Source organism: Rhipicephalus microplus, chromosome 5 (genome assembly GCF_043290135.1).
Source record: "Rhipicephalus microplus isolate Deutch F79 chromosome 5, USDA_Rmic, whole genome shotgun sequence".
In the NCBI taxonomy this organism is placed as follows: Eukaryota; Metazoa; Arthropoda; class Arachnida; order Ixodida; family Ixodidae; genus Rhipicephalus; species Rhipicephalus microplus.
Genome location: NC_134704.1, coordinates 3,939,003 through 3,952,747, shown reverse-complemented (window position 1 = coordinate 3,952,747; position 13,745 = coordinate 3,939,003). Strand labels below are relative to the sequence as shown.

Here is a 13,745-nt window from a genome sequence, read left to right as displayed (position 1 = left end):
AGACTGCATAAATCATGTACACAAGCGTATGGGAGCTGCCTTACGTACCCTTTTAGAGAAAAAAAAAGCTCAAGGTGGCTAACTTGGTGGAAAGGGCAGACATACACAACAAAAGATAAAGACGGTCACCTCATACTATGGCTACGCATTGAGAAGCCACAGGAACGATGTTCCAGGTATGCAGAAGGCTGTTCTAGCAACTTTGAACCACATATCTTCAACTGACGAGGCACCAAAGCATAACCTTTGCCCTGAAGGCCCTGAATCCTGGTGCAAATTTCAGAGAGCTCTTGCGAAAAATAAGAAGCCGCCACCACACAAGGACAGCCTGCCTGATTTCGTAACTGAGGCATTGGAGCCTGTGTTTAGGCGGCTGAGCGACAATGCCCTCTTGGAAAAGTGCAGCGGTGGGATCACCCAGAACCTAAGTGAGAGCCTGCACGCTATGATTGGGCAGCAGGCTCCCAAAACTCAGCATGCATCCTTGCAGAGCATTGAAAGGGCAGTTGCTGAAGCCATCAGCCGCTTCAAATAAGGCACAACCAAGAGCAACGTGGAAATCGCCGAGAAGCTGGACTACAGCGCTGGCAATAACTTGGTGCGTCGCAGCCTTGAGAAGGACAAGGGCAGGCCGCAAAAATCGCGAAGAGAGCATCTCGACAGCAGTTCAATAAAGTAAAGACTTTCAAAGCGTCACAAGCAGCAGGGGATTCCGCTTACAGCCCTGGTCTGCTGTAAACAGTCATGATGGCAAATAGTCAGAATTTTTGCAAAAATAAATATTCTTGGTTTTAGACCTAAACATTGTGTAAATCTATTGTCTATCCAAGGACAACATTATTACATGATTTTTATGTGTTCCTTTCACTTGCAAGGCACTGGAACGACCACAAAGTAAAAAAATAATAATTCTCATGCTGAGTCTACGACTATTTTATAGTTCTAGAACAAGCTGTGAGCAGTATTCTGGGTGGGTACAGTGAAATTTAGCATGGCCATTTATCCTATAATATAGAGCTACAGAATGATGTCATTAATATCGCTGTAGCTTCACTTTAGCAAAAGTTAAAGTTGCTAGAAACTTCAAACGCGTTTTTCTCAGTTCGATGTTTTTGCACATTGCACTCGGCCTTATGGGGGTTTTTCCTATATTAAACTTGAGTGAATGCGACAAAGTTGGTATCATTTTATTCGTCTTGACATGATCTAGGGGGTGATGCTATTTCTATTTCTCTAGCATCACTTCAAAAATGACCATTGAAGATTTTAGTGAAATTTATTGTAATATAGTGACCATAAGTGTTCGACCGTTTTCTTGCTTATAAAATGCCTTCAATGGATAAAAATAGCATCACCCCCTACAGCAAGTCTCCAACATTGGGATTATGCATTCACTTTTTGGATTTAGCAAGAATAAATTGCCAAGAAGTCCCGTAAAAAGTACGCAATTAATTAGGATTCACACCTTTATATTTTCTAAACCACTTGAAATATTAAGAAACAAATTAGAGATTTGAAATCAGCATGAAAAACTAGCTTAGGTAGAGAAGTTTGGTTAAGATTGAGCAAAAAATTAAAAAAAAAATTTTAGAACCACGTTCCCCCTTAAATAAAGAAAGTACCCTCACACCAATTTCTTTTTCAGGTTTAGAAGCGTTGAAACCAGCTTATATGCGATAACTATAGTACATTTGAAAATGTAAAGTGATGATACTGGCTTAGGCTGCTTTGGAGAAGCTTTTGGAGCAGACAAAAATGCGTTTTGGAGCAGCAAACTGGCTTTCGGAGCAGATATTGCTCGAGTAATATTTAAGACGCCTATTGTGTTCACGAATAAATCCGCAAACAGGGGTTGTCTCGAGCTCACGTTCGAACAAGCGATCTTGTCTTGCTCAGAACATAACTATTCTGTTCTAGCCTTGAGAAAGACAAATCCGCTACAAAGTGTCGGCACCGCATAATTCTTGTCTATGGTTTTTTTTCCTCATTGCAAGGTACCATCCACCTTTTCCTGGAGTTTCTAAAGACGATAGTCTTTTTTGGGGACCTTCAACGAAATAATCTTGGTCTGTCTGTCTGTGCATTTGTCTGTTTGTCCGCCTTTAATGACAGTCCGCTTTTAACGGCACCAAAGTGGCCAAACGATACTCCAAACGGCTGACCCCATCCGCAGCGCCACCAATATTGCTCATGATTCAGCATTCATACTTGTGCGATTGTCAATTGAAAAGCAATTATTGCACATATCAGAGGCACCATAACAACATGTCAATATTCTGTATGTGTATCTCTTACTAGAGAAGGCATACGTAAGTAATTCTAAGAACCGTAACGTTTATCACGTTGCGCTGACCATGCAACGCTTGCACGAAAAGGCAAGTGCTTCCAACGCTTTGCTAAGACGACACGGTGGTGGTACCTACCTGTCGCCTTGCGTTCTACGCCTTATCACCTCCGAGATGGGCGCGCACACCCATCTCAGAACCACATGCTTCGTTTTCCAAGAAAACTGCAAGGTGGCGCTCATGTCTCTCGTGTGACGTGACTTTATGCGCTCGTTTGCCTTCGCTGCACGTTCGAGGCACTCTAACGCAGCGCCTCTAGAATACCATTCACCGATTTTTTTTTTTGTGCAGAACATCAAATAAACGTTTTGTTCACTCTCTCCAGACGCAAACGTCTCCAAATGTCTTTCAACGACATTTGCAGTGTAACATGCAGATACGGGGCCAATTTTTTTAAATCTATGCTCATGACACACGAATGATAAAATTAGAATGTGCTGTATGCTATTCAAGCATTATAGAGTAAAAAAGAAGAAAAATTACATCACCGACAGATAACCTGACTATATTTATAGACAAAGCCAATAAAAAATTTAAAATTATAGCACTTCATTATAACGTGACTGAAGACAGTTGACTGCCGTTTTTTCGGAAGCCAGATTTTTCAGACTTGCTTGTAAACTCAGACCATTTCACGACAGCACCACAAGCCCTATCGACGTCTATGGATAAGAGGATCTCAAATTTCGGCGCTAAAACTCTATGGCGTCGAATGTGTCCAAGCTGACATTCCAGGTATGAAACAGCATTACTTAAGGGGGGACATGGATCTTAGAAGGCCGAAAATCACAAAAAATAGACTTTCTGAAGCTGACATTTTCGGAATCTGTACCCATTTTTGCACCTATCTGAGTAGTTTCTAGCTCCTCGCGTCATTATTTCTTTCATTCAATTATCATTCTTCATTCTTTTATTCAATTTCATTCAATTCAAAATCAATTTATAACATCCCTGTGAAATGAATGTGAATGTATATTGACACTCAAATCGCACTTTTTCCGCGCCGAACTGTTGCCGTTACACCCGAGCTATCGTGTTCATCTTGGTCTTGTTTGGAAGGGTCGTTCTTCATCTTCAATTTCCCGCCACCACTGGCTCGCCTTGATCATTGGTTTTTTAGAAAAAAACGCGTCATCGAGAAGCACTAGCGCGCGATTCAATTGGCTACTTGGGGCACGTGACAAAACCTAGGCATTCGATTGGCCAAGGAGCGCTTTCAGCGTCTGCTTCACCATCGTGATGCGCACGTACATGCGCCATTTTGTCATGATGCTACTGACTGCCTGTGGCAGTAAAAAAGTTCTGTGCTACAGTGATTTGTCGTTCGCTGTGAGCTTCAGAAAGAGCCCGCTATGGCTCAGGACAATGAGGATAACGAACTCGACGCGGTCAACAGCGGTCGCCGAGTCACCGGTATAGGCCTAACTCACGTACGAGCCTGTTGGTTGCCGACAATGTGTTTTGCAGCCTCATCAGTTAGAGGACGACAAGTAAAAAGCAGAAGTGAAGCTACAAGAGATATCAATCTTTGCACTGACGGAACAGAAGCGTAGTCTTATCGCTGAACGCGCTGATGCCGCGGTTCCCCCCGCCTGATGAAAGGACCTTGAACTGCACGACAGGTCGTCAGAGTGGACTAAGCTGAGCGTCGACGAGCAAAAAGTCAATCTGTTCGCGGTGAACATGCTCGCCGCCCCCGCAATAGAGGCTACTGGCAACAGGTAGATTGCTTTTATACGACGTGTTCGCAACGTTGTCGCGATCTTCGCTCGAAAATGTGGCAGTCTTACGTGAAAAGGAAGCTAAACAACTCGGCACTCGTGTAGCCTCGAAATTGATGAGCGAGGGAGCAACCTTGGTTCGTGACATTTATGGATAACTCATTCTGGACAAGCCGGAAAACATCGCTGTGTTATTCGATGGATCGCGGATGACGCGCGCACATTTGTCGCACATCGCCGCCAGTACAGTCACCGAACTGATAAGCGACCTCGCGGCAGACAAGCACATAGCGACAACTTGCTACAGGACTAGAAGAAACGACACGCTCGTGCAAACGATCAGTCCTATTACATTCCCGGTGCATATTAACTGACTAAAAGTATGTGTGCCATGATATTTTTCTCTCGGAATGGCGAAGTAAAGTTTTAACAGCATTATTCTCGAAGCACAAATTTTCACTTTCTTTTGCTTGTTCGGTAAAAGTGGACCTAGGACAGCTAGAGCTGTAATTGTTTTTGCACAATGTAGCTAAATGTGCACAAAAACAATGCTGGGAGGCTATTTTTAATGGGCAGTTTCATTTTCTTATTTTAATATAAAAATTTCTGTATTTGGTTACATGCAATGAACTTCATTGTGCTGTAATTCGAGAAGTACTCGTTCAATTTTCGATCAGCTTGCAGCGTTGCACTCCTTAGGCTTTCTAGCATTCATATATATGTCAATGGCTACGTAATTCTAAGTACATACATTTTTACAGTTAAAGAATGTTAGAATTCTTTGTTTTCTTCATTTTCTCTAAATGGCACCCTGCATGAAAATTACTACAATATATTGGAAACTATTACAGATAGCAGAATATTTTTTTTTTGCAGCATGAATCTATATGTTTAGAGCACACAACATAGGAAGCAGATTCTGATTTCTCTTGATACAAGTTTTTTAAACTAGTCTTTTGTGTGACCACACAATGACCACATTCAGAGCTGTGAAGTTTAGTGTATTGTAAAGTAAGAAATAATGACCCAATCAAAAAAGCGCTTCCTATGCTCTATGTCATGCTTTCTACTGTGAGTCCCTATGTCATTTATAAAATTTTGACAGGTGGTTATTTTTCTATTGCGGTAAGAACAATAGGAATTGTTATCTTGATTATTTATTTAACTAATGAAGCTACAGAAAAAATAACTACATTTTTAGAATTAAGAGAACAAACTAAGTAAGCATGCCAACTTTTGTCAAATTTGGTTCAAAAATAAAAGAGAGCCCTAAGACCCATGTCCCCCCTTAAAGTCCCTACCTTTGCTATGTCTATGACCTCTTTGGCTAAAACGAGTGCTTTCAACAATCAGTCTGCGTGACACTAATATCCGAAAGTTGGCTTGCTGTAATACATGAATGCTATGTGGTGAAGCAGATTAAAAAAAAATTAGAAGGAGCCGTTACTACGGCGAAGTGAGGTGCTGTCTAAGGGGTAAGCACCAGAAATGCTCGAAAGCATCATGGCGGCAATACGACAAACACGCCAATAACACTTTGTGCTTATCGCTTTATGAAAAGCATCTTCAGCTAACTGCTTGTTACTTCTTGTGGTGCAGTTGTTAGCGTACTGCACGCTTTTAAGCACTCATGCAAGCCGCCGTCCACGCAGCCTTCCTGTGCGAATCGACTAAGTGCACCGCATACACGGCTAAGTGCGCATTCACGAACGAAAGCAGCTCCCCATCGCCGCACCCGTGTGCGATCAGAAACAGAGTGGGCATCAAGAACACTTTTTTATGACAAACACGTGCGTACGAAACCGCCTCAATAGGAACAGCGTCAGCTGTGTAGATGATTGCTGCACAAAACTAGGAACGATCGGTCTTGTGTGGCCCCAAGTAATACATGTCGCCGGAGATTTTCATTGTAGGAATTGAAGCTAGCCCGCCGCCAGTGCGCAAGCTTTGCCGCCTATTTCTGCCGTTCTCATGTCCCAACATGACTCCACCTTTTTCGTGGTCTGCCACACTGGGGGAGTGGGGAGTGACGTTGAACCCCTCTCACCCAGTAGTGGGTGTTGACTGTGGTGCCATGCGCAGAGTCTCTCGGGACGTTTCGCGTCCGCGCGTCGGAAGTGAGAAAGAACATCTCCGTGATGACGTGGGGTAAGCACGCATTTCTTTTCCGTCCGTCGGCTCCCTTTGTTTGGGGCTCGTTCACGATTCGCCAACACCGCCTTGCGTCATGGCGAACGCTTACCTTTTGTTGCCCCTTGCGAATGCTAGGCCGTAGAGCAGCGCAGCATCCTAGTGCGTGGTTAAACTTTGCCGACCCGTACCTCTCGAAGCCAACGCGAGCGACTTTGCCCTCGCTTGAGCAAACCTTTGCGCACAGAGACGTGCTCGCGGCAACCTGTGTAGTACTTCTTGCATGTGGCGTGGATAAGCCCATTTGCTTTTCCCACTGTGTACACTACATCGTACAGTGGCAAATCTTCTGTGTGCACAAAAGCATCGCGGAAGCCGGAACAAGTATTCCTCTATTCTACCACATCCTTTATGTTCTGCGTCATCGTTTCCACACTCGCCGTGCGATAAATCCGCAACTTATTCCGCGCTTTGCTAGTATCGACAGCGCTCATCACGTGATGAATATTTGCAAATGGACATCGGCAGGCCCATTTACGACAGCCATAACGTACACCGAAATGCCTGATAAGTATACTCTAGGAGGCATTGAAGCTACTTCAGACGGGGATGTGGAGGTTTGATTACTTGAGCGGAATAAAAAGTCATGAATCTTTTTTTCAAACGATTTTGTGGTCCCTAGAAAGTATGAAAAATCGGGCATTCACTGCATTTCAACCATCCATGTTCATAACAGTGACATTTGGCCCAGTTTGGCTTGGCTTAGGTTGCATCTTATGCAGACGCACCGCAATGTGATTTCCAACAGGACAACCTCAAGTAGTTTCGTTTATGAAAGTTGGAGCATGCCCTTTGGCGCAGGTAAGCGCAGACTCGCCAAATTTTTAGGAAATGTAGCGTGTAGCAGCTAGGGCGATTCGGCGCAGTTTGGGCAATTGGCACAGCAGTAGCATCACTAAATGCAACATATTTTATCCGTCGCACTTAGTCGTCTGTGCGAAAAAAGAACGGAATTTGCAGATGTGCCTGCTTCAATTTAGAAAAAAATATACTGTGTAGTTAGTTGGGTCATGACAAATGTGCTAATTTATTTTTATGATGTGATATATACTACTCAAATTTAATTAAGAATGATCTGAACCAGATCACTATGCACTTCGTAGCCATTTCGAATCTAAAATTAACTAATAACTCAAGCGCACAAAGAATAATAAAAAATGAGATGCTCAAGAAGCTTAGCATGAGTACTTGTGAGTAAAATAGGACTAACAGGCGCTATTACCACCAACATTGTGTGTCAATACAACCTAGGCAGGTTTTTTCAAGCACTGGTTTACTTACAGACAGATGTGCAATTGGACTTCTGCCCTAAACCTGTTCCAACATGCTGGGCCAGCCACTCCACTATAATGGCTAGTTCGCAAAGAAAGAAACCCACCTCAGCATTGAGATTGTCCACCAGATTCTGGTGAAAGTTGCTCTCAATAGGAAACTGGCAGGTGAGCAGCGACAGGTACTTGTTGAGCTTGGCATGTGTCGTTATAATGGTGCCATGGCCCTCCTTATCGAATTGGGGCCGGCCTGCCCGGCCGAAGATCTGCATTACGTCTAGGATGTCCAGGTCCACAAAGGTGCCATGCTTCGAGTCATAGATGTCCGTCCCCTGCGGTGGTGGGTAGTGTCAACACTCTCTGGGCCACCAAAGTGTGACACCCGCAGACACAGCACAGTTCGTGGCCACAGGCATACATGTACAGAAGCGAGCTTCAAGTTTCAAGGAGCATACTATTTGAAATTGATGCACCAACTAATACAAGATTCAATAACATTAAACCGTGGCTCGTTTCTGGTTACCAAGTTTGTGGAACAAAAAATATGACAACATGCTTGCCGTACATTAAAATTATTATTTTGCAGACAGACATTCAGCTTCCCTTCCTATTTTCATAAACTGATTGCATCTCATTTCAATGAAACAGTCTAAATGTTATGGCAAACTTTTTGCTTGATTTATCTCTGTTCAGTTTATTTGACTATTAAATCAAACAATATGCTGTACCGTGCTTGCTTCAACTAAAATTTAAGCATAAAATTCATGCCTGTTTAAACTATACTTTCTAATCTTTGGGCATCAAACTAGACAAAATTTTATACAGGCATGCACCCGGGCTGAGTTATCAGCTCCCATTTTTTTTGGGAACCAAAAGCAAACAAAAAACATAGCGAGAAACAATTGGAAGGGGGGTCCCCATCACAAGCGTGAACAGCCGGGTAGTGGTTTTATAATGGCTTAGAGTGGCCGAATACAAGTGGGTTTCCTACTCAGGTGAGAGTCTTAAAGGATAAGGGCAAATACAGTTAAACCTACTTATAACTAACCTCCATATAACGAATTCCTCGATATAACAAAGTTTTTCTATTCCCCACCATTGCTTCATAGAAACACATGCATTTGCCAACTCTAGGTAACAAAGTAACGGTGGGAAGACACCCTTGATATAACAAATTTTCCCCACGAACAATCTAGGAATTTTACTCCGCATATTGGCACGAGCATGCATGTCCCGCGGCTTCCCCGCCGCTGACGAAGCGGCAGCGACACACACGGCGCACCAGACGAGAACGATCGCTTGTTATTGGGTGCGGTTGGGTGAGCGCGAGGTGGGCCTGCACCTCACGAGCTGGCACGCACGATTGTGTGCCCCCCCCAAACCAAAATAAAAAAAAAGAAAACTACCTTTGTGCGTTGGCAGATCCACGTTTTTAGTCAGCGTCACATATGCAGGGCAGCTCTGCACATGGAGGGCGCTTTACCGAATAGTTTCCCGCGGTGTCCGTTTCGTTCGCTCTTCGTTTTTGACGCCGCACCCGCCTGCATAGTTTCACTGCGCACGCATGATGCGGCTCCCGACGACGTTCAGCTTTGCTTTTTTTATTGTTATTGTGATAGCAATTATATGGACAGTCTCGGCTGTTTCTTTTTTTTTTTTTTTTTTCATCACCGCTGCCATTCACATATATATGAAAACTCAAGGAAAAAAAACTGCCCGGGCATGGCACCCAGTTCGTCACGATGCGTTGATGAGCGCTTATCTCCCACGCGTATTTTGCTCCGAAAATGGAGAGGGGGGGGGGGGGAATTAGATGCTTGTGTGCGTGCCCTTATCCTTCAGTGAAGAGAATCGTGCGCCTTCGACTTTGACCGGAACGATTGCAATTGGTTGCCGGGCACACAAAGATCACTTCGCTCGCGGGACAGACGCCGTTTGCGAAAAGAGTGTGCTTTTGAAACACAGCAAAGTAACAACTGGGGCACATTGTTGGTTCGCACTCATATCAGTACCTGTGATCATATTTCGTGCCTCGTTTTTGTTTAAACAGCGCGTTACATTTCGAGCGGTAAACGTTGTTAGTTCGCTCTCGTCCTATATGTGACCTTCTCGTGCGTCATTTGTGCGTGAGCAGCGCACTGCATGTTTCGGTCTGCTTTGAAGTAATGGATGGTAAAACAAGAATTAACACAGGTTTATTGAGTTAGTTAAATAGGCAACTCTAGTGTGACATCATGTCACTGACATTCACGCATGCGCTCTTGGTGGCAGCTGACATCACAACGATTCCTCTCCCTTAAGGGGACATCTAGAAACGGTCTGGTGCCTTGCGATGCCAAGTTGATCTGCGAAGCGGGTTGTCCAGGGGTTCATTATTTTCGGTGCGCATGTCAGGCTGTTCAGGGACTATAGTGGTAGCAGGTCCTGTATCATGCTCTTCAACCTGCAAAGGAGTAGGTCTGGTAAGTGTAAAGCTTGCTCGCGGATCTGCGTTTACGTTGGTTGGTGCCAACACTTCCTCTTCCCCATCCGACGGCGTTGGAGGCTGCCTCTCAAAGCAGTATCTTAGCTGATCTTCATGGCGCTCACAGAGCTCCCCGTCCTCCGTTCTGACCGTGCTTAGGCGGGCACCCCTCGTAGTCTGCATCACTGCACGTCTCCAACTGGCGCCTGCCCCATAGTTCTTGCATCATATGGGTTCTCCAGCCGAATGTCTGCGGGGAAGTGAGCTTGCGGTAAAAAAAGGTCGTGACACAATATTGTCCAACAGTGAACGTGGTTCAAAACCCAGAAGCATGAAGCCTGGCGTCTTTCCGTTTTGGAGAGGGGTGCGCCGATAACACAGTAACCAGCAGGCCAGGCAGGTGCCTTTATAGAGTCCCGTGCACGTTTTTTCGCAACCCTTCTTTTACCGTTCACACCCCCCTCTCTGCCAGCCCGTTGGATTACGGGTGATATGGAGGAGACCGTAAATGTACGATGCTATCGTCTTTCATAAATTGGTGGAACTGTCTGCTTGTGAACTGGGGCCCATTGTTGGAAACGACTGTTCATGGCAGTCCAAACCTGCTGAAAATCATCTGCAAGGCTTCGATAGTGTTTTTTGTGCTGGCTGTTTTCATTAGAACAACCTCGATTCATTTTGTATGAGAATCCACTACAATCAACAACATTCGCCCTTCCACTGGTCCAGCAAAGTCAATGTGGATTCTCAATCATCCCTCAAAGGTGTCCGGCCACGGAACTGGCTCTTCTGCACGTGGCATGCTACTGTTTTGCTGTCACACTGCACATGCGTGCACAATGCTAGCGATATCTTTGTCAAGCCCTGAGAAGCAGAAAAGTGCCCGAGCCAGATTTTCCATCACTGTCATGCCTTGATGCGTGTCACGCAGCACCTGTTACATTGATTTCTGAGCTTCGGCGGGTATCACGGCCCGATGGCTCCAATAAACAAGACTATGGCTGCAAGTCAGCTTATCTTTCTTCTGGAACAAAGGCTGCAATGCTTTTTGTGTTGACGGCAATTTCTTTGGCCAACCTTCGCGAATGTAACACATAACCGGCTTCAGCATAACATCACATGCTGTTAAATCGGCCAGTTCTCCGGAAGACATCAGTCCAGTGTTAAGCTGGTTTGCGAAGAGCAAGTACTCTCATTCGTTTTTCAATATTGACCTCACTGTCTTGTCATCGTGTGGCATTTGTGTGGGTAGACGGCTCAATGCATCGGCCACAATCAAGTCCTTTCCTGGTTTGTACTGAATGCAGTACTTATAGCCACCGAGTAAAAGAGCCCAACGCTGTATTCGTGCCGCTGCCAAAGGTGGTATTGCCTTATCGGAACACTTGGCAGCTGGGTTGGCGGCAACGCAGCATTCCGCTGACTGCATTCTCTCTTGCGTGCACAGGTATCTACGGATCCGGCGCGAAATCACCGCGAATCCGCCGCAGCACTGTAAAGCGGTCAATAGAAGTGTGTGCTCCTAGCACGAAGGAATCAACGGCCTGGCTGTATCATCACAGTGCCACTTGCCACCTCCGACCAACGCCACCTGTCCATCTACAACAGAACCTTCTTCAGGAAGCTATATAAGCTGGGCTCATCGCGGAACCCTTCACTTGGCAGCTGGGTTGGCGGCAACACAGCATTCCGCTGACTGCATTCTCTCTTGCGTGCGCAGGTTGGTTGAATTTCCATTACTGAAAACAATTTCACTTTTCTTTTTTGCCGCACCCATTGCTGCCAAACCAAAATGCCCTCTTATGCTGAGCTATCTAGAGAATGGAATCATTACGCAAAGAAGCGGGAGAGTTGCGTAACAGTGTTGCCATGTTTAATGACATTTTTGAAACAATGAAGTCTAAGCAGAAAAGCCTGGTTAAAGAAAATAAAGAGCTGTCTCAAACAAACGAGCAGCTAACAAAACAGGTTGCTGAATTGCAGCATTATTCGCGCATGAACAATGTTGAAATTAAAGGTGTTCCGGAGACAAAAGGCGAAAGCTGTGAAGCAATTCTGCAATAGATCGCAAATAAGATTGGTTGTCCTGTGAGCCCTGCTGAGATAGATGTGGTGCATAGGGTCCCCGCTAAAAGTGGCTCGAATATTATTGCGCGTTTTTGTTCACAACAAAAAAAGGCTGAATTTGCTTCAAAGGCCAGAAAAGCGCGTCTGACAACCAGGTCTATCGCCGTGATGAATCAGGATAAGCCCATATTTGTCAACGATCACCTAATACCAAAAAACAAGCGGCTCTTTGCTCAGGAATTGGCACTTAAGAAAGAAAAGCAGTGGCAGTTCCTATGGGTTGACAACTGCCGCATCAAAGCAAGAAAGTCCAAGGACAGCCAAGTGTACCGCATCTCTGGCGTTAGTGATCTGGCCGTTTTTTCCAAATAGCATTTAAGCATTTAAGCATGATGATTCTGAACCATCATGGCGACACACACTGTCCTCAAACTGAAACAACTCCTTAGTTCAATTGTTTCTCATATTTCAATCATGCACTTTAACACCCGAAGGTTACCGAAAAACTTTGATGATATGGTTAATTTCCTTTCTTTAACCGATCATCACTTTTCGCTCATATGTCTATCAGAAACATGGCTATCTGCAGCTGATGATAACATGTTTTCCTTTCCGGGCTATCGTGCTGAATTTTTTCATCGCCTCGGTGACTATCATGGTGGATCAGCCATGTTCATTTCTAACGTATTGTCATATAAACGACGTACTGATATAGCGTTTTCTGTGTCCAAATGTGAATCAGTCTGGCTCGAATTTGACCGTGATTTCCTTCCGTCTAACAAAAGAACTATCATTGGTTCAATTTATCGGTCCCCATCATCATCTTACGGTGACTTTTGTGTTGAGCTTGATAATAAATATACTAACCTCGTTTATTTCCAAAAATTATAACGTGATCATTTTAGGCAACATTAACATTGACATTACAAATATTAATGACGGTTCTTGTGCTCAATACGCTAACTGCTTCATGGGTCATGGGTTGACATTTCTGCTGGATTCTCCGACACGATGTGCTCCTTCTGGTCGGAACACGCTTATTGACCATATACTCAGTAACGTTATTTCAATTCAGGAGGCCCGTGTGGTCAAATTTGATCTAACAGATCATTATCCAATTTTCCTGTTATTAAAAACACAAACTAATTGTAAAAATAAAATGGTCAATGGGTGTCGTTTCGATTCTGCAAAATTCGTTGATTTGGTATCCCGCTTTGACTGGGGGAAACTATCGCAAGAACCTTGTGTTAATAAAGCGTTTAGTACCTTGACTGAGAAACTAACAGGTATCATAAACTCGTGCACATCTGTATCCACCATATCGCGTTGGTGCTCAACCCCTAGAAACCCGTGGATTACTAGAGGACTGCTGCGTAGCATAAATAAAAAAGATAACCTTTACAAAAAAGTAAAACTTCAGCCGTTCAACCTGTCCCTCAGGACCCGCTTTAAACTCTATTCACAAACTCTTACTGTCCTACTCAAAAAAGCCAAACGAACCTACTATCAAAATAAAGTGCTCGAAAACGGGAATGACAGTAGAAAAAACTGGAACGTAATAAAAGAATTCTTACATCTTGATCAGCCAGATGCACTTGAGACCGAATTTTCGGATGGCACCAGCGTTCTAACTTGCCCTGTCACTATCGCCAATTCTTTTAATAAATCATTTTTCAGCAACTCAGTA

At 44.3% G+C, this 13,745-nt stretch overlaps 1 protein-coding gene across 1 annotated transcript in view; it reads right to left on the bottom strand.

The window, feature by feature from the left end:
* Positions 1–13,745, bottom strand: part of LOC119175108 (activating signal cointegrator 1 complex subunit obelus) — a 526,436-nt gene that overhangs the window by 331,611 nt on the left and 181,080 nt on the right. The window contains exon 15 of the mRNA XM_037426343.2: positions 7,635–7,859. Within this exon, the coding sequence (XP_037282240.2) occupies positions 7,635–7,859 (225 nt within the window). The remainder of the gene's footprint in view (positions 1–7,634; positions 7,860–13,745) is intronic.